At 41.5% G+C, this 21,290-nt stretch overlaps 1 protein-coding gene across 1 annotated transcript; it reads left to right on the top strand.

Annotated features, from left to right (window-relative positions):
* Nucleotides 1–841: 841 nt before the first annotated feature.
* On the top strand, nt 842–20,587 carry LOC308085836 (vomeronasal type-2 receptor 1-like; the record flags this gene model as incomplete). Its single annotated transcript, XM_080429147.1, has 20 exons — nt 842–868; nt 2,869–2,976; nt 5,237–5,400; nt 5,775–6,066; nt 6,200–6,442; nt 6,754–6,907; nt 7,193–7,365; nt 7,469–7,699; nt 7,794–7,917; nt 8,098–8,291; nt 8,881–9,159; nt 9,293–9,713; nt 16,299–16,545; nt 16,755–16,939; nt 18,195–18,367; nt 18,491–18,721; nt 18,816–18,939; nt 19,033–19,226; nt 19,726–20,004; nt 20,159–20,587. 20 exons carry the CDS (start codon nt 842–844, stop codon nt 20,585–20,587), a joined length of 4,272 nt encoding a protein of 1,423 aa, XP_080285273.1.
* Between the last annotated feature and the right edge of the window lie 703 nt (nt 20,588–21,290).

Raw genomic sequence — 21,290 nt, 5'->3', positions numbered from 1 at the left:
ACAAAGTGCTTTTAAGAGAAAATGGACTTGCTTGTTATCATCACCATGGAAATGACATTGCCTTTCAAAACACCCAATATTTTTGATGACCGTGAAGTGAAGATGCACATAGACATTCAAGAGACAAATAAAGACATGGAAGCGTGCATACTAGACACACAAAGTGGCAGATACACAGATGTAGAGAGACAGACTGCACACAGGCGAGCGTGCACGAACGAACTCACGCACGCACGCACGCACGCACGCACGCACGCACACACGCACGCACGCACGCACGCATGTGTTATATCATTTTGAATGGGTAGGCGTACTTGGAGTTATGCAACACCATCTTGTTCTACATAAGGTGGAAGATCTAGATGATTAAGTACAGCATGTTGAATACTCAAAACTGTTACAACATCATCAGTGTTCACTAGGAAAATTGATAAGTAGGGTACCATCAACACCAAGACGACTTGGGGGTTGTAGGTATAAGTGGTGTTATGATTTTTCCTTTTATTGAATATAATTTGACACAGTTGTAGAGATGTGTTTGTATTACCAGTTGAAGTAAAACAGAATGGAATATGCTTTTACTTATTTCAAAAATATTCTCAGTGCATTCAGCTTCATTATATAACATCATCACATCATGGTAAGAAAAATACATTTTATTTTACATTTCCATTTCAACAGGTCTGCCTTCTTTGATTTGATTAATTTGACTTGCGCAACAGAATATATATATATATATATATATATATATATATATATATATATATATATATATATATATATATATATATATATATATATATATACATATGCATAGTATACTAGTTCTTTCCTAGGAAAGATGACAGATAGTTGTTGTGCCGGTGAGGTAAGAAACCCTAGGAGGGCTTCTTGTTATTATACTGTATACTCATTTCTCTCGCCATGTGTATTCATTTAGCTGTAGGGGAAATTATAAGCTTCAAATTCAGCTTCACCCAGCCGCTGGTTATAATGAGCGGGGGCAATTAGGGGTTAAGTGTCTTGCTCATGGGGAGTCAGGAACACTTCAAAACGTAAAGTACCCCGGGGCTAGGAGGGAAACTGGTGACCTTCTGATTACAAGATGGCCTCTCTACCCACTAAGCTACTGTACGGCCGCCGCCCATTTACAGTTGTCCTGCGTCCCCTGGGACACAAATGTGTTCTGCTCATCATAAATTTGTTCACTTCATTGCACAGCTCTTTCCTGTTTGCAAAGGCGGAATCAACATTACACACACATAGTATACAGTAGGCTGAGGCCACACATGGGCTTAGCAGTAGACTGCTGTACATAAAATTTGTATACAAACAGTTCATATAATGATTTACGTGCGGTGCATATATGTGTACTTAGCAAGAAAGTAGATCACCACCGTGCATCCCACAATCCATCCCACCACCAGCAGAACAGAGAAGAAATGATGGGATTAACCAAAAACTAGAAAGGGAAGCACCGTGGAGCGCATGTCTCTGCCCAGGCTAGGTGGCCTTAGCCTACCCAGGGCTGTGTACGACATGGGGCAACCGTCAGGACCCAAGGAAGCTGCAGGGGGAAATAGCGTTGTTACGACATATTTTTTTACATTTGTAGCACGAACAGAAGTGAAAGCGCTTTAGGAGGTATGGGCTATAGACAGGTTTCTGCAGGCGGCGGAAGGTACAGCATAATCTGGAACACATCATTCTGGTTTGAGACAGACTTGCACTTGAGGTCACATGATTATGCACTGCAGCTCGCTGCTATTGCTGACTCTAATCACACACACAGAACATTGATAAAACCACAAATCCCCATATATGGAGTACCCTGATATGACGTCATAGTACTGACGCCGTAGGCTGCCTGAACTCCATATACTGTATGGGCATAAAAGGGACACAGAGAAACAGAAAACGGGTACCACAGGTACACCGACATGGGTACAACGAGTTTTCATGACCTGGTGGGGAATGCATTTCCAACCTGCATCGTTCTCGAGTATAGGCCAGTGCCCAATGGTGCCCAAACTAAAGTGTTAGTGTTAAAATTGGGTCAGATTTGAGTCAGATCTATGCATGTGAAAATATCTTTCCGCTTTAATAGTACCACTCTTAGATACACATACCTTTTTCTTGTGAAGCACTTTCGTTCTTATCCATTAAGTAGGCTATTTATAAAGATCACTTTGCAAATGAGGCACAGACCACTCTAGGACACGCACGCAGTCAGCCAATCTGTATTCCACTGCACAGTAGATCGTCTATTTTTGAAATAATTTAGAATTTGTTTGTCATTATAGCGGTTAAAGGCAAAATGTGGGTGTCAGAGAGTGGGGAAGGAGAGGAGAGGAGAGGAGCAGCACCACTTTGGAGGCCCCCTGAGGAGCCAAAATGAGGTTAGGGATTGACCACTGAGAAGGGTTGGAATGAAGTGATGGGGAGTGTGGGAGAGAGAGGACTCTCAGCATGTAATTGACATAACACTTGCTGATCCAAACTGGAAAATAACCAGGGGCTGCTTCTAGAAAATAGCTCTCTCTCCCTCAGTCTAACCTCTCAATCATCTCATTTTAATGTACTCCTAATAAATTGTTTTCAGCTCTGCTGATATTGGTCCAGATTTGTGGTGCATAAAAACTGAATGCTGCTTCTTCACATTTAGTTCTGGGTGGTTTGCAACATAGACAATTGAAGCTGAGCACTGACTCCAAAAACAATTACTCTGTTTAACTGAAGAAAGTTCTGGCACATCCAATCGTTGATTTTTTTCAATGCATTTACTCAGCGTTTGTATTGGACCACAGTCCCCTGCTGATACAGTTATGTAAATTTGTGAATTTTGTGTTTCTCCATAATCTGAGCCAGTGGGAGCATGTAGATGTCAAACAGAAGAGGCCCCAGCATTTGGAGCCTTGCGGATTTTTGTCCTCTCAGATGTGGACCTACAGACACAAAGTTGCTCCTGTCCTTGAAGTACAGTATGATTTACGCCAGTTTAATACTGTGCCAGAAAGTCACACCCAGCTGTCCAGTCTGTCTTGCAATAATGTTGTTGTCGACTGTGTCAACACACGCACACACACACACACACACACACACACACACACACACACACACACACACACACACACACACACACACACACACACACACACACACACACAAACTTTGTAAATGAATTCATGACTGAAAGGCCTGCCAGACCTTTTGCTTTCAAGTCAAAAACTTGTCTGATATGTCATGAAATAAACTCTTATCTTGGCTTGGCGAAAATAAACCCAAGGTACGATGTAAGATGAAAGACAGGTTCAGTGCATCTCAATATTTCGAGGCGAGGTGAGGTGCCCCAAGTTCGATAGGCACAGAATACCAGCTCAATGGCCTTGTGATTAGAGTGCCCGCCCTGAGACTGGGATGTCGGGCTTCAATCCCCGGCTCAACCAGATTAAAGATTATTTAAAAAATGGTGCTGTCATGATTTATGACCTTCAGCTGCTTGACCCAGTACACACATGTGCATCTACGTAAGCATATTGATATCCGTGATACGATGACCATCAAGTACTTTATCAGAGAGACTGACGTCCGTGCACAATGATACAAGATGCGTGTGATACTGCGTGTGATACTGCCTGGTGTCAACTGGTTCTCCGCGCGTGCGACTCAACAGAAACCTTCACTCACCAACCACCCTTATAGATGGAGACTCTTAGGGACCATATGTTGGTCAACCGAAATCACAACAGGTACCAAATGCTTCCTTCATTTATACATGTGTAGGCCCATGATAAGGGGAATCTAGAGTTATATACCAGATAATACGAATAAACATCCAGAATTCCCAGTCCATCATATTTCCTCGATCTCATTAATCTGTTGTAACTAATTCTAGGTTTCTTATCCCTCCATAAGAATCCTGTGAGTAGCTTATTAATGTATTTTTAAACCAGTAAGGAGGGAATTTAAAAGGTATAGCTGAAAACAGAAAGGACAATATTGGTAGAATACTCATCTTTATGACTTCTGCTCTACCCCATAATGAAATGGGTAGTCCATCTGCTTCTTTGCTTGGCACTCAGCATCAAGATTGGGGGCAAGTCCCTGCGACAAACTAGCGTCATGTCCAGGGGTGGACTTGTACATCAAACTGCCTCATGCTAAGGAAACGTGTAGGCTTGTGATAGACAGGCCATAGGTACTTACAGAGGCACACAATAGTAAACAATACATTCTCAGTCACAACATATTTAAAATTAAAACGTAGGATTGAATCGACATGATCTGCAAACATTGACACGCAACATTTTTGGGATTAAAGAACACCAGATGTTTTTATTTGTATTTTTCCCCGAAGTATTTTATGTAGTGTTTTATTTTTTTATTGGCTCTTGAATCTTACTCTTACCTGTTCCTGTTCCACTCTAATGCTGATGCTTCTATCACACCTGAATCCCCAGGAGCAATACATGTTTATCTTATCTTATCCTATCTTATCTGAAACACTTAAACACAGGTGGTCATACATTATTTGGTTGAATTTCTCATCCCCAAACTCTTTTCTATGCTTTTCTATGCTTTCTCTGTTGAGTGTATTGTATTGGTCAGCCCAAGACGAGTGAATGAATTCAGAATTTCTCCATACGATAGCAAACAATATTATACTGTAAGAGAGATCATTGCTAACAACTTCCACTGTAAGAAAGTCAGGAGAATGAAAATACAATTGCGTCAGCTGTTTTGAAACGGATGTCCCTTAGCTATGATCTAAATTAGTGCACATGGGCTTTTCTCTATTACTGTCAACCTGAAATTACAGTAGGCTATTCCATTTCTGCAATAACAAACTCATTTTCTCCACTCCCCACATGAGAAGCTGAACACCCTCCCTGGTGAGTGTTCTTTTTTTTTTAAGGCAACATTTTCTCTATATCAGAATATTTCTCCACCTTCCCTATGTGGCAAATGCAATACTGTCACACACATCTGTTGCTCAAGTTGGTTAGGCCCTATATTCACTTTTGACAGTTAGTTTCAACATCTTAGTAAATTAATATGAAACCATGCAGCCTTCAGTCATTTTAGGATTCAATATTTGTGCAATGCAATGTGTCATATTACAATTTATGTCATTGTGGTATATTGTGGTATAGCTTTCTTATCTCTTTTCTTATCTTAAGTGATGTGTGTGTATGCCTGGTTGTGGCTGCTCTGCTTGTTCTCTGGATCGGTTCAGGGGCTGAAGGAAGAGAAGACCTGCCAGCTGATGGCAAAGTCAGTCTCAGGTAGTGTTTATCAAGCAGGTGACATCGTGATCGGGGGCCTGTTCCCTGTTCATATGGAGGCACCTCAGTCAGAGCTGGAATTCAAGGAGAAGAATAGGAATGCTTCCTGTACAGGGTAGGTTGTTTGCAGAATGAAATGCTTATACATTTATCAATAAATGTATTAGGAATTGCTCCATATGACAGCAAACAATATGCTGTGCGGTCTGGAAGAGAGATCATTTTGAACAACTTTCACTGTGAGAAAGTAAGGAGAACTAAAATACAATTGCGTCAGCTGTTTCAAATGTTGATGGAATTGTTTAGTACATGTTATGTATAATACATAATTATACATGATACATGTTGTATTATGTACATGTTCCTAATTTTTTTTACGTTTTACCACTAATGTCCACTAATCTCTCTTTCACTGTACCTAACATTATCCGTCTTCTGTAGTTTTCCATGTCTAATTTCTTTTGCTATCCCTCTCTGTCTTTGACATAGTTTCAAGCAGCAACAATACCGTTGGCTCCAGACCATGATATTTGCAGTAGAAGAGATTAATAGTAATCCTGGCCTCGTGCCAAATATCACTCTGGGCTACCTGGCAGCTGACACCTGCCTGGCAGAGAGCACCACCTTGGGGGCAGCCTTGTCAATGGTGACTGGAGAGGAAGATTCTTTGGCAGGTACTGAATGTGGATCTGGCCCTAGAGTGCCAGTCATTGTCGGCGATGCAAGGTCATCAGCGTCTATTGTGGTAGCAGACACACTTGGGGTGTTTGATATACCAATGGTAAGCAGTCATGTTACAATCAGTCACTTATAATTTTATATTGTTAAGTTTTGTGTGATTTATTTATAATGTAGTATTTATAATGATCTAATCATCTCCACATCCACGCTTGTCTCCCTCCAATTTATCTTAGGTAAGCTACTTTGCCTCCTGTGTTTGCTTGAGTGACATTCAGAAGTACCCATTTTTCTTTCGTACAATGCCCAGTGATGCTGAACAGGCACGGGCCATGGCCAAGCTGGTACGCATGTTGGGATGGACCTGGTTGGGGCTGGTGTCTGCGGATGATGACTTTGGGAGATTTGGGATTCAGATGCTGCTAGAGGAACTGAAGGGAACTGAAGTTTGTGTTGCCTACCATGAAGTCATTCCCCAAGTAATGCTTCTTTCTATATATTGCTTTTCTGTATCTACTCTTCAAATTTTCGGTATAATCCTTCATAACTGTTGCTCAATTAATTTTATTTTTTAAGGGCTACCCAAAGAAGATAATCCAAAGGATTGTTGACACCATTCAGAAATCCTCTGCCAGAGTTGTGGTGACATTTATAATAAGTTTTGATTCTAAGGTCATTTGATTTATAAAGCTTTCACCACTAACATTTATTGTATTGATCTATTATGCAAATATTACAAACTGAAGATACATACACCCACATGTTGTGTTGTTATGTTGTGCTATGTCAGGTTTTGCTGGAGGAAGTGGTGCATCGAAATATAACAGACAAGCAGTGGATTGCTAATGATGCTTGGCTCACCTACGCTCCTGTCTCTGCCCCTCATTACCTTCCTTCTATGGCTGGGACCCTCGGATTTGATCTGCAGAGGGCTGACATCCCTGGTCTTGGGCCCTTTCTCGCTCGTCTTAACCCTGGTTTAACTTCAGATAACAGTGACCCCTTCATGAAAGAACTTTGGTTAGATCTGTTTGGGTGCTCTCTAAGGGTTGGCCAGAGAGAAAGCTCATCAGGGAAATATTGTTCAGGTTCGGAGGTCATAGGTAAATGGCAAATGTCAAATTATGTGTTAATTAGAAATATCTTTTTATCTTACAATATTATTATTTTGGTTCCAGTTTGATTCCAGATACTTTTAATTTCTCTTTTGTGTTGTCTTATATCATCAGGAGTGGGAGAGAGCCTGTATACAGATGTGTCACAGCTTAGAACTACCTATAATGTCTATAAGGCGGTGTATGCTATTGCTTATGCCATACATGACATGTTGGCCTGTCAACCAGGCAAGGGTCCCTTCCTCAATGGACAGTGTCCTGATGTCAAAAGGCTTCAGCCTACAGAGGTTATCTGTTATCAAATATTTGTTATTTCTCTTTTTAAATAATCAATCCACCTCAAACATATAATTGAGCTATAACGTTATCTAAGACCTCTCTATCTCTCAGATTTACCACTACTTAAAACAAGTCAACTTTACCACACATATTGGAGAACAAATATTCTTTGATCAAAACGGAGACCCGCCTGCTTCCTTTGATATCCTTAACTGGCATGTGACTGCTGAGGGAACAGTACAATTTGCCCATGTTGGCCATTTTGTGTCATCCGAGGGAACAGATGGCACATTTCATATCGACATGGACAGAGTGGCGTGGGGAGGGGGCAGAAGACATGAGGTGTGTTTTGTACCTTGCATCACTTCTGAAATGTGAAACATGGTTTGCATAAATGTTGTGTTTCACCCGCCTGTTGTCTACCTTTTCTATTCAGATTCCAGTGTCTGTGTGCAGCACTCCTTGTCCTCCAGGTACCCGGAAAGCTGTGCAGAAAGGGAGACCAGTGTGTTGCTTTGACTGCCTGCCCTGCACCAACGGAGAGATAAGTAATGAAACAGGTACCTTGGAGAGATTGTTTTAACTGCTGAAGATTAATGCATTTCATTTCATTTCATGCATTAGGTAATTTCACAGTTTGTACTATGAGCTGATGTCATGACCATGACAAGATTCAATTACGTTAGAATTATTGTTGAAGCATATCTATTTTCTTATGCTAATACACCTTGCCTTTGTAGGGTCTGTAGGGTGTATTCGATGTCCTGAGCGGTTCTGGTCCAACCCAGATCATACAGCTTGCATTCCCCAGCAGATTGATTTCCTCTCCTACAATGATACCATGGGCATCATCCTCTCCATCATCTCTGCTGCTGGAGCAATGCTGACAGCCGCTGCCTTTACTACCTTCTTCCACTACAGACACACACCGTTGGTACGATGTAGATACATACAGTAGATCATTTTGTCAATTAAAATGTGTGTTATAGAATCATGTACTTTTAATGTAACACTTATATTTCCATTTAGCAATGATCACAACGCTTCACGATGAGATGCATGTGAGATTGTAGATTGTCAATGTATGCTTTTTTTAAAACATTTAAAAAATGTTAGTAAGGTTTTTGCCAAAAAAATCACTTACTGTGCAGTGTGCAGCCCCTTCGATGTCAAGGCTCTATGAAAGTACAGGCTACACACGCTTCAGAAATTAGGAAAAATGCACACATTAAAAATACTTAATTTGCCCGGGCTCCTCTGAATTATTACAGTTCAAAAACTGTGGTTTCCGACTGTCAGTTTATTTGAGTCCCAGTGTCGTGGTCACCAGATTTCTGCATTGTCAAGGAAATATAATAGTTTCCTCACCAATTATTTTCTAAATAATTTGGTCCAATGCCAGGGTTTTGGCATGTCTCCTAGCAACATGAGAGCATTTGGATAAAACCATCAATATTCTATAGAACCCTTTAACACTATTCCTGCAGCATGTTATTTTGAAATCTCTCTCTTCTTTTGTCAAGGTCCGAGCCAACAACTCTGAGGTGAGCTTCATGCTCCTGCTATCACTCAAGCTGTGTTTCTTGTGTGCTCTGGCGTTCATTGGACAGCCAGTAGCCTGGTCCTGTATGCTAAGACATACCCTGTTTGGTATCAGCTTCGTATTGTGTATCTCCTGCCTGCTCAGTCGCACTGTGGTGGTCCTGGTGGCCTTCCGTTCTACCCTGCCTGGAGAGAGTTTAATGCGTTACTTTGGCCCAGCCCAGCAGAGGCTTGGTATATCCATCTGCACTTTGGTACAGGTAACACGTGCTTTCACCACTTTTTACAGGACAGTTCTGTCCTTGATAGCTGAATATATGTATACGGCTCCATAGCTTTAGTGTTGTAATCATAATGATCTCCTCCATTTTCCCACCTAACGTTATATTCCAGGTGCTGATCTGTATCCTGTGGCTCAGCTTGGCTCCACCACAGCCTACAGAGAGGGGCATCCGAGAAAATCAAGGACCAAAAATTGTCCTTGAGTGTGCAGTGGGCTCTGTGGTGGGCTTCTCTCTGGTTCTGGGTTACATTGGCCTGCTGGCTTGTCTCTGCCTCCTGTTGGCCTTCCTGGCCAGAAAACTCCCTGACAACTTCAACGAGGCCAAACTCATCACATTCAGCATGCTGATCTTCTGTGCCGTGTGGGTGGCCTTTGTCCCTGCCTATGTTAGTTCTCCAGGGAAGTACACGGTCGCTGTTGAGATATTTGCCATCCTGGCCTCTAGTTATGGTCTGCTGGTCTGCATCTTTGCTCCAAAGTGCTTCATCATCCTCCTCAGGCCTGAGAGAAACACCAAGAAACAGCTGATGGGCAGATAGCTTATGAAAAACAAGAAATACCTGCATGTCTATAACGAATGGTACCAAACACTTCAAATAAAATATAAGATGCATTAATTGCTAGTTTCTAAGCACTACAGTATATATGTATGTACTTTAAATTGTCCAACACTACAGCAATCCAATCAAAGGAACACTGCACTGCGCTCACAGAATATGTTTCAGAGCTTTTAACCACTTGAACTCCAGCATCCTTATTCTGGGGGGATTATTCGCTATTCGGAAATAGCGGATCTACAAGTTCACAACGTGTCACGACACAATGTGTTGTGAGCTTGTAGAACAGCTATTTTCGGTGAAGAGATTTTGTGTAGACGAAAAAAAGCGGTCCTAATACAGTTGCAACTCAGTTGTATTTTACTAAGAATCGAGGCAGCAGTTTTTGACGGATTGTTCTTTTGATGTTTACAGTCTGCACCTGTCTTTCATGTTAGTACTTTGGGTTATTTTCGTCAAGCCAAGATAAGAATTTATTTCATATCATATCAGACAAGTTTGTGACTTGAAAGAAAAAAGTCTGGCAGGCCTTTCAATCATGAATTCTTTAAAGTTGTGTGCGTGTGTGTGTGTGTGTGTGCGCGTGTGCGTGTGCGTGTGCGTGTGCGTGTGCGTGTGTGCGCGCGCGTGCGTGCGTGCGTGCGTGCGTGCGTGCGTGCGTGCGTGCGTGCGTGCGTGCGTGCGTGCGTGCGTGCATGCGTGCGTGTGTGTACGTAACAGGCAGATAGACAACAGGACATTAGTGTCCATTGTTAATAAGCCTGGTTATTAAGTTGGTGGAAAAAATTTAAGTAGCCTTGAGGCTACAGTACTGATTGCCAGAATGTAGCTGCTGAAACAGTAAAAATAGAATATATAAATACAGAGTGACTGCTATTCTGCCACACTTTTCAACTATAGTCATTCTTTGTCCATTGGCCGTTGTTTGTGTTCCCCATCCCAATCTGAATGAAGCCCCTTTCAGGTAGCAGGTGGCTTAGATTGCACATGCTCTTCAGTCACCTCCTTCAACTTAGTTTCTTATATTGGCTCCCGAATGATAAATGAAGCATTGCGTTAGTTCATGCAGGGCACGGAAGTCACATAAGCTCAGCTCTGCTTTCAATCAGCCACGCTTTCCTACACACCAATCACACCTCATTCCCTCAACAAGGCGGTCTGTTTAAATACGGCTTCCTCCTACGTTGGATCTCTGCTTTTCAATTAATTCCACACGCTCCTGCTGCTGCTGGCAAAACTTGCCTCCACCACCCCAGCCTCCAACTTATAGTTCAGAGTCTTGCATTATTCAAGCGTTTAAAATGAATGTTGAACTGAAATGCATGTGTGCTTGGCTCTTAAGTAAACTAGAATTTAATGTTTGAATGGCTCTAAACTGAATTCATTGGCTTTAATGTTAAAATGCATTCAAGTTTGCACGAATTACACGTAGCCTGCGAGTTAGTTCTGGCAGCATACACTCGAGAGGTTACATGCATTGCTCATTCTATGTGGCTGTTTACAGCGTCATGCAAGATCCATACGTCATACACTGACGTGGCAGTCAGCTGTCCAATTGGGCGGGTATTTAAGTTCTCTTGAATCGGGCATTCCATCCGCTTGTGTGTTCTAGCGTGTTGTCATGCGGCGTTTGCTCCCACCACCACCCCAGCACCACCAGTAGGCTCTGCTAGTGGTCTGTTCCCCATGGGGGGTTGTTATGTATATCTATCTCCCTGCTCTTAATGGTTAATGATGGCTGTATATTGCGCTGAGCAGGGAGAAAAAATATAGCAGAGCCTGAACGCCAAGATAAAATATTAAATCCACACTTGTATTCTCATTCCATTATATTGCTTCAATATATTCGGTCTATAATATTGGTTCAATCTATTCGTGAGTTATCTGACAGAACTACATTTATTCTGATTAAATGTCTTGCTCTTGTATACCTGTGGGGGGTTTTGCATAGCGTTCCCTGATTTTGCTTACCATGCTGCTTAGCAAAATGTAGGGAACATCTTAACTCATTCAGTGCCACTGGACGTCTAAGACGTCCGCTAATATAAGCCCTGAGTGCCACTGGACGTCTAAGACGTCAATTTTCTTTTAATTTTTTTTTTTAATGTTCAGAACCCAAGATATGATGATTTGAAGATTTGCTGCTCCATTCACTCTTTGTTTAACTTCTTACTGAAAAAGGCTGTATCTCGGCTCCTATGCACTTTTTTTTTACGATGAATTTTGGCTGTGGCAAATTCCATAAATAAGCTGGGCACTGAATGAGTTTTAAAGAGCGGAGCCATTAACGCTAAGTTTAACTGTTCCATTTGTTGCAATACATGGTTACATCTACTTTGACGTGAGTGTTCCTGACTGAATTAAGCAATAATCCTACTACTTTAATTGAAATGACCTCCAAAATTTGTCCAGGGTTGCTCAACACACGATCACTCCACTTGCCCCGAAACTTGCCCCAGACTGTTGATCAGAGCTCTGGCTATAATATAGGCTTCTTTTTCCGCTTCTTTTCCCACTTCTTTTCCCGCCTTCAATGTACTTATATATATTTTAACATTTTAGCCACGGCAGCTTTCCTTCCTTTTGGCCACAGCAGCTTTTTTCTTTGATCGGGCCTAGATGTGAGGGACGCGAAGCGGCCCAAACCTCTAGTATCAGAATCAGAATCAGGTTTATTGTCACATCACAGGTTTACAAAAAGTGGGTGAAATTCGTTTTTGTACATCGTTCCCATCGCAACGTATGGAGTCATACGTCATTTTTATCATAAAAAAAATATTAAACATTGTGAAGATAACCCAAAAGCCCACATGTTAATGTCCCACAAAGGGTTTCTTAGATTATATAGTACTCCACAATGCATCATAAAAAGTAGTGTACATCTGAAGTTCACTCCTATAAACTGACTGTACCATCTTACGCTGAAAGAAAAATAGCAGATGGACAAGAGGAGAGAGAGCAGCTTAACCTGTTAGTTTTTTGTTATATATTTTGTTTTGTTATATATTGGCTGTTTTTGTTGTTATTTGTTGCGTTTGCATTATGCGTTTATAGAGGACCACAATAGAAATAAGACTTGGCTTTCTTGTGTTTTTATCCTCAATGATATATTGTATGTTTTTGAAAGTGCTATTGTGCTCTTTCTTTTATCACCAAATAAAATCAATCAGTCCATGATTCAGTCAATGAATGAATGAATGAATCAATCAATCAATCAATCAATCAATCAATCAATCAATCAATCAATCAATCAATCAATCAATCAATCAATCAATCAATCAATCAATCAATCAATCAATATAATATACTGTATTTGATTAATTTGAGAAATACAGACAGTATAATATGTATTTATCATGGTCCAGCTGCCGTTGATCTGGCACGCTTTAATTGTGCAACAGCAATGATGTAATTAATGGTTTCCAAAAGTGCTTTTACAGTGTGGCTGTAGGAGGCAAGCTGTGTGTGTACAAATGAGTCTGTGTGTCTGTTGGTGTGTGTGTGTCTGAGGCTATTCTGCAGGACCAATCAGATCCGCACCAAATGGCTTGTGCACGCTTCCAGCCCAGTATGTTTTACATATTTTAAAACATTTAATTTTCATTTTATAATGGAAGTGAATGGAGGTGGGATTAGGCTGAAACAAACCTTGTCCAAATATGGAGTCATACGTCATAGACTGGCCACATGAAGTTCCAAGATCCACATGCCGTTTACTAGACCCAGTCTTGTTTTCATTTCACAGATGAAGTCACTGTCCCTCCTACTGTACATAGAACTCCCTTTATAGTAAGTAGGGAACAATGAATGAGAGCCATATAGTACAGAAGTCCTGAAGACAAAGCCATGACATCCCTTGGACATTTTCCCGTTCAAGATATGACTTTTATGGTGTGGCTCTGCAGGAGCCTCCCCCCAGGAGGATATAGCCATCTATAAAAGGGTCAGTATGTGTGTGTTCGTTCGGAGCTAATCTTGCAAACCGCTGGACCGATCAATGCCAGGTTTCTTGCGTACGGCATACGCTTCCAGTTTATGTCAAAGAAGTAACTGGGGCTCAATTGGGCTCAGTCACTGGCTTTGATCGGGCTGAAACCTTGCCCAAATTTGGAGTCACTAGAGGTTCGGCCTCACACCATCGTTTCACTGCCTAACTGAGTGGCCTAACTGGCCAATATGCACATACATGGATATCTCTATCTGAGAGAGAGCGCTATGGGCATGCCCCCTTTTGTGCACATATATGGAGCTGACTGATTTGCGCCTGATGCCATGAGTACACATATTGAGGTAAGACAACACACTCCATATTTGGGCGAAGCTGCATTTCATGTTTGAAAATAGCAGATCTACAAGCTCACAGTGACACCTTGCGAGGCTGTAGATCTGTTATTTTCCAAAAATATTGAGAATAAAGTGAAATATTTAGAATATTTTTAAAACATTTTAACAACACAAATCTTGTATGGGGGTCCCTGGCACAAAATATTTTGTGCCAGGGAATAATAGGTCTGTGGACAATTACGTATCAATTTTGGGGTATTTGACATGAGAAAATGTGGGAACCACTGGTTTAAACAACATTAGGAAGCAAGCCCAAATAAGCAACTACACTTTAGAAACAAGCCCGTTCGACGCGTGCGTGTGGACACAGCCCTAGTTGACTGATTTGATCCCTCAAATGAATTGAATGAGTGACAACAGGAAGTGATGCCCAAATTAACCCTTTAAGACCGGGGGACGCATCTGTGTAACCACTTTATCCATATTTTATACTTTTGGCTATTCAAAAATAGCAGATCTACAAGCTCATAGCGCGGCACCGAGTGCCGCGCTATGAGCTTGTATATCTGCTATTTTTTTTTAAATCGTGTTTTTTTTGTGCAAATCTTTGAATATATATCTATAAAGCAATAGTTTTTTTACTCAAATCTTTGCTTCTGGGGGTCCCTGGAATTATTTTTTTTTAGATGGGGGTCCACAGCCAAATACATATCGTTGTGGGGCTCCTTGACACTGACATTAATATTATAGCAACATAAGTGTTTCAGAAAACTGTTTTAAACTGATTTAGAAGACATTTGTAGAATCCCCAGAAGCAATAACATTTTAGCTAGAAATGCTCGCTTTAAATATATATATATTCAAAGATTTGCACAACATTTTTCACGATTTTTCAAAAATAGCAGATCTACAAGCTCATAGCGCGGCACTCGGTACCGCGCTATGAGCTTGTATATCTGCTATTTTTGAATAGCCCAACGAAATCTAAAAATGACACACAGATGCGTTCTCAGGGTATAGAGAGTTAAGGGGAAAAGCAGAAAGGGGTAGGGGGATCAGGTGGTGCAGACAGTGTGTAGAGTACATCGTACATCTGGCTGCACTGGTCCTTTATAATTTCCCTTACCCTGTTGCCCTGTGCCTTTCATACTCATGCAAAACCCCAATACATTGTCATCACATTACTCAGACAGGGCAAAAGATTAAGGGAGGAAGGGTTGCCTCCTGGCAGAGATTCTCTCTCTACTGAGCATCTCTTTGTAGTTGGATAAGCACCTGCTGCTAAAATGTCAGGGCCTGCTCCTGAAAATTACAGTTCTCTCCCCCCCTCTCTCAAATCTCTGTTATCTTTAATAACAGACCTCTCTAATATATTCATCCGATTTCCAGTTCAACTGCAAGCACAAACATATACGTACAGTTCTCCACATTGTGGGATAAAAATGTATTAAATCTTACATTAAATGTATAATTATAATTAAGTACTGTATTTAAGCATACACCTTCAATGTAATTGTGGTTATTGCATCTCTTAAACATCAAGCAACTTTCTTTCAGGTTTATCTCTGCCTTGTTCAGACACTGCAAAAGGAGTAACACAGGACACTCGATAGGGGGACATGCAACAGTTCCTGAAATGGATTTAATCCAAAAACGTCAAGATAGTTTGTGATCAACACACTTGCTGATACATTCAAGTACAAAACTAAAGTTAAGTTAAAAACAATTGCATCATCTGTTTTGAAACCGCTGTCTGAGGTGATCTAGATCAGTGCACTTGGGTTTTTCTCCATTACTGTGATACAGTAACTTCAAATTACTATCCTATTTCTCCCAACATCAAATAACGAAATAATTTCCTACACTCCCTTAGCTAGAACCCAACCCCTCCCCCTTTGTGTTTGTTTTTCTTTTCTTTTTTTTGCGGCAACATTTTCTCTATATATATCAGAAATTACTTTCTGTCTGTGGTGTGGTATGGAATGTCTTGCTGCAACACCTACTGTATCTGATGCTTAAATTAAGCATCCATTCAGCTTGGGGGACTGGAGTTAAGTTCTCAAAGGTTAAGTCAGTACTGTATGTAAAATAGTTTTCATATTTTGTAAATCTTATCCCTCATAATTGCTTATGTTTAACTTATGTTTCACTAACTGAAATTAGCTGTTATTATGATTACTTCACCTAACTCTGTATGGATCTTGTGTTTCATGTGTCGACTAATTACAGTTGTCCGTGATTATATACTTCTCTTTGCTTGTCTCTCCCATGACAGCTCTCCTATCTCCCAATTTGCCCAAAGTGATGTGTATGTATGCTTGGCTGTGGCTGCTCTGCTTGTTCTCTGGATCGGTTCAGGGGCTGAATGGAGAGGAGACCTGCCAGCTGATGGCAAAGTCAGTCTCGGGTAGTGTTTATCAAGCAGGTGACATTGTGATCGGGGGCCTGTTCCCTGTTCATATGGAGGCACCTCAGTCAGAGCTGGAATTTAGGAGGGAGATTGTGAATGCTTCCTGTAAAGGGTAAGTTGTTTGCTGAATGGAACAATAGCATCATGTTTAATGATATGCAGATGTAGTTTTTGGGCAGATCTCAAGTTATTACGTTTTGATCATTTTACTCATTCTTTTTTGTTATCAGAAATAATTTGGCATGCATGCTCTCCCTCGTCCTCTAATTTTCAATGTCTAATTTAGTCTTTCTCTCTCTCTGCTTTCTCACTTGTCTGTAGTTTCAACCAGCGAGCATACCGTTGGCTCCAGACCATGATATTTGCAGTAGAAGAGATTAATAGTAATCCTGGCCTCGTGCCAAATATCACTCTGGGCTACCTAGCAGCTGACACCTGCCTGGCAGAGAGTACCACCTTGGGGGCAGCCTTGTCAATGGTGACTGGAGAGGAAGGTTCTTTCGCAGGTACTGAATGTGGATCTGGCCCTAGAGTGCCAGTCATTGTCGGTGATCCACGGTCCTCAGCCACTATTGTGGTAGCAGACACACTTGGGGTCTTTGATATACCAATGGTAAGCAGTCATGTTACAGTCAGTCATCTATCATTTCATACTGTTATTTATATTTGTAAATATATATTTGTTATAATGATCTAATCATATCCACATCCACGCATGTCCCCGTCCAATTTATCTTAGGTAAGCTACTTAGCCTCCTGTGTTTGCTTGAGTGACATTCAGAAGTACCCATTTTTCTTTCGTACAACGCCTAGCGATGCTGAACAGGCACGGGCCATGGCCAAGCTGGTACGCATGTTGGGATGGACCTGGTTGGGGCTGGTGTCTGCGGATAATGACTTTGGGAGATTTGGGATTCAGATGCTGCTAGAGGAACTGAAGGGAACTGAAGTGTGTGTTGCCTACCATGAAGTCATTCCCCAAGTAATGTTTCTCGCCACTGTTGCCTTCTTTGTCTCTCATTTTCCCATCCCATTTCTCCTTCACATTATTTATTTGTTTATCAACCCAAGGGCTACCCAAAAAGAATAATCAGAAAAATTGTTGACACCATACAAAAATCATCTGCCAGAGTTGTGGTGACATTTGTCATAGATCTCGAAGCAAAGGTAAGTTAATTCCTGAACATTGGCTATGTTTTTGTAATGTACATACAGTACAAAGATAATCAAAACCAACACTATAGTGTGTACATTTACTGAAATACTTACTTATAATGTAACCCTCAGGCTTTGCTCCAAGAAGTGGTGAATCGAAACATAACAGATAAGCAGTGGATTGCTAATGATGCTTGGATCACCTTTCCTCCTGTCTCTGTCCCTCATTACCTTCCCTCTATGGCTGGGACCCTCGGGTTTGCTCTGCGGAAGGCTGACATCCCTGGTCTTGGTCCCTTTCTCACTCGTCTAAATCCCAATCTGAATTCATCTGACACTAACCCTCTCATGAAGGAACTTTGGGAAGACCTGTTTGGGTGCTCCTTCAGGGTTGGAATATCACGCCTGAAATATTGTTCAGGTTCAGAGTTCTTAGGTAATAATCAGCACAGATGAACATGGAAAAAAATATTCAATTATTTCCAACATCATTTGGAAAATCATTTACAATAGGATTTACATAATTTAGTTCCAGTGGTTGATTTCCATCCCAAGCCTGATCTGTGCGTTGTTTGTTTGTCTCTGTGTGTTTTCTTAAACCACCAGGAGTGGGAGAAAGTCTGTATACAGACGTTTCCCAGCTGCGAGCCTCCTATAATGTCTATAAGGCGGTGTATGCTATTGCTTATGCCATACATGACATGTTGGCCTGTCAACCAGGCAAGGGTCCCTTCCTCAATGGACAGTGTCCTGATGTCAAAAGCCTACAGCCTACAGAGGTTATCTGTTATCAAATATATATATATGTTTATTTTAAATAAATAATGAATCCCTCTTAAATTGAATTGAGCTATAATGCTTTACTTTCAGAAATGATATGGAACAACCTGTGTGTCTCTCAGATTTACCACTACCTAAGACAAGTCAACTTTACCACACATATTGGAGAACAAATATTCTTTGATCAAAATGGAGACCCGCCTGCTTCCTTTGATATCCTTAACTGGCATGTGACTGCTGAGGAAACAGTACAATTTGCCCATGTTGGCCATTTTGTGTCATCCGAGGGAACAGATGGCACATTTCATATCGACATGGACAGAGTGGCGTGGGGAGGGGGCAGAAGACATGAGGTGTGTGTTGTAGCCATTGAATGTGCATTATTTCTGAAATGTTAAATAATGTGTATTGCAGAAATCTTACAGTATGTCTATCTTTTCTATTCAGATTCCAGTGTCTGAGTGCAGCACTCCTTGTCCAACAGGGACCCGGAAAGCTGTGCAGAAAGGGAGACCAGTGTGTTGCTTTGACTGCCTGCCCTGCACCAAGGGAGAGATCAGTAATGAAACAGGTACCCTAGAGAGATAATTTATGTTGTACTGTAAATGCCAACGACATGGGAGAATCATTGTCGCTGTCCCTCATAGTGCTCTCTCTTTTGTAGGGTCTGTAGAGTGTATTCAATGTCCTGAGCGGTTCTGGTCCAACCCAGATCATACAGCTTGTATCGCCCAGCAGATTGATTTCCTCTCCTACAATGATACCATGGGCATCATCCTCTCCATCATTTCTGTTGCTGGGGCAATTCTGACATCTGTTGCAATTTCCATCTTTTTCCTTTACAGACACACACCATTGGTAAGATGTAGGCTATCCATAGATAATGCATTTTTTCAGTATCATATTTCTGAGCTGTCTAGTTTCTGTCACTGAGAGTTTTGATTTTCCACATACGTCAGACCAACACATCTAATTAGAGCCCAATCTATGGGCTGATAACGTGAAGATCGGTTGCCCACTAATAACAAAAATATGATTGCAACCACCTATTCTAATGGCACCCTTTAACACTATAACCTTTAATCCAATCCAATCCACTTTATTTATAGAGCACATTTAAAACAACAGCGTTGAACCAAAGTGCTGTACACTCAGTAACAAATATATACAAAGACAATAAACAGGGACTCCTGGCTCACTTCCCTCCACTCCCTCCTATCCAGCATCATGGTCAATTAGCTAATCTACAAGGTGTGAACTTGTAGATCTGCTATTTTTGCCAAATATTTGCTTGTATGACATGCCCAGAACAAGGCTCGTTATGGTTAAATCCCTCTCTTCTCTTCTCTTGTCTAAGGTCCGAGCCAACAACTCTGAGGTGAGCTTCATGCTCCTGCTATCACTCAAGCTGTGTTTCTTGTGTGCTCTGGCGTTCATTGGACAGCCAGTCGCCTGGTCCTGTATGCTAAGACATACCCTGTTTGGTATCAGCTTCGTATTGTGTATCTCCTGCCTGCTCAGTCGCACTGTGGTGGTCCTGGTGGCCTTCCGTTCTACCCTGCCTGGAGAGAGTTTAATGCGTTACTTTGGCCCAGCCCAGCAGAGGCTTGGTATATCCATCTGCACTTTGGTACAGGTAACACGTGCTTTCACTACTTGCAGAATTGATGTGTAATCTATTCCAGACTATATTATTATTATAATCATACATTCACTGTACAGTACTGACTGTGTCATACATGAACATGACTATGTCATACAGTATTTTACCATTCAATATTATATTCCAGGTGCTGATCTGTGCCCTGTGGCTCGGTCTGGCCCCACCACGACCTGTAGAAAGAGGTGTTCAAGAAAACCGGGGGCCCAAAATTGTTCTTGAGTGTGCTGTGGGCTCTGTGGTGGGATTCGCTCTGGTTCTGGGTTACATTGGCCTGCTTGCTTGTCTCTGCCTCCTGTTGGCCTTCCTGGCCAGAAAACTCCCTGACAACTTCAACGAGGCCAAACTCATCACATTCAGCATGCTGATCTTCTGTGCTGTGTGGGTGGCCTTTGTCCCTGCCTATGTTAGTTCTCCAGGGAAGTACACGGTCGCTGTTGAGATATTTGCCATCCTGGCCTCTAGTTATGGTCTGCTGGTCTGCATCTTTGCTCCAAAGTGCTTCATCATCCTCCTCAGGCCTGAGAGAAACACCAAGAAATACCTGATGGGCAGATAGCTATCAATACCAAGAAATACCTGATGGGCGGATAGCTTATCACCCTCAGACGGTGTGCCTCCGTCGGTGAAAACGAGTGCACCTTTTTAAATCTGACTGTTTTTCCAATCATACTGTGACATATCTAGCACTCTCTACAGTTTTGCATATTGCAAATAGTTGTATTAATTGTTATTGTCTATAATCTTATTAAAACATCGTCCCCAGGCCTGGGCCGTATACCGCATCGTGACAGTCCAGGCACCCTAAACTGCAATGCCAGCCTGACAGCGTGCCCCTAAAAAAAAAAAACATCATCCCCATGTTGCATCTGTTTGTCAATAGCTCTGAAATGTTTGTGCTGAATATATCTAATAAATCTGAACTTAGTCGTGAATATCACACTGTAATGAGGGTTGAATAATTACAGTGTTCCTGTTCTTACCGTTTATTAGCCATATACTCTCATCATTCCATCAGAGTGTGTGTATTGTTGCACATTGGGACAATTCTCAAACATACATACAGTACAGTACCACAGTCTGTTACCCAGTGTGGGAAACTCAGTTACACCAAGGCATACATCTGATTCCTCATCAGATTAGCAGCAGCAGTTAACAAAAAAGGCATCATTACTACCACCTCTTCGTGGCCTCCTGAGACCTTCTAATTATTCGCTACCTGATACCGACAATTATGAACCCCATTGAATGGCCCTATTGTG

The sequence above is a fragment of the Gymnoscopelus braueri genome (assembly GCF_963280865.1).
Source record: "Gymnoscopelus braueri genome assembly, chromosome: 5".
NCBI lineage: Eukaryota > Metazoa > Chordata > Actinopteri > Myctophiformes > Myctophidae > Gymnoscopelus > Gymnoscopelus braueri.
Note: the sequence above shows the minus strand (reverse complement) of the source record. Positions and strands in the feature narration are given on the sequence as shown.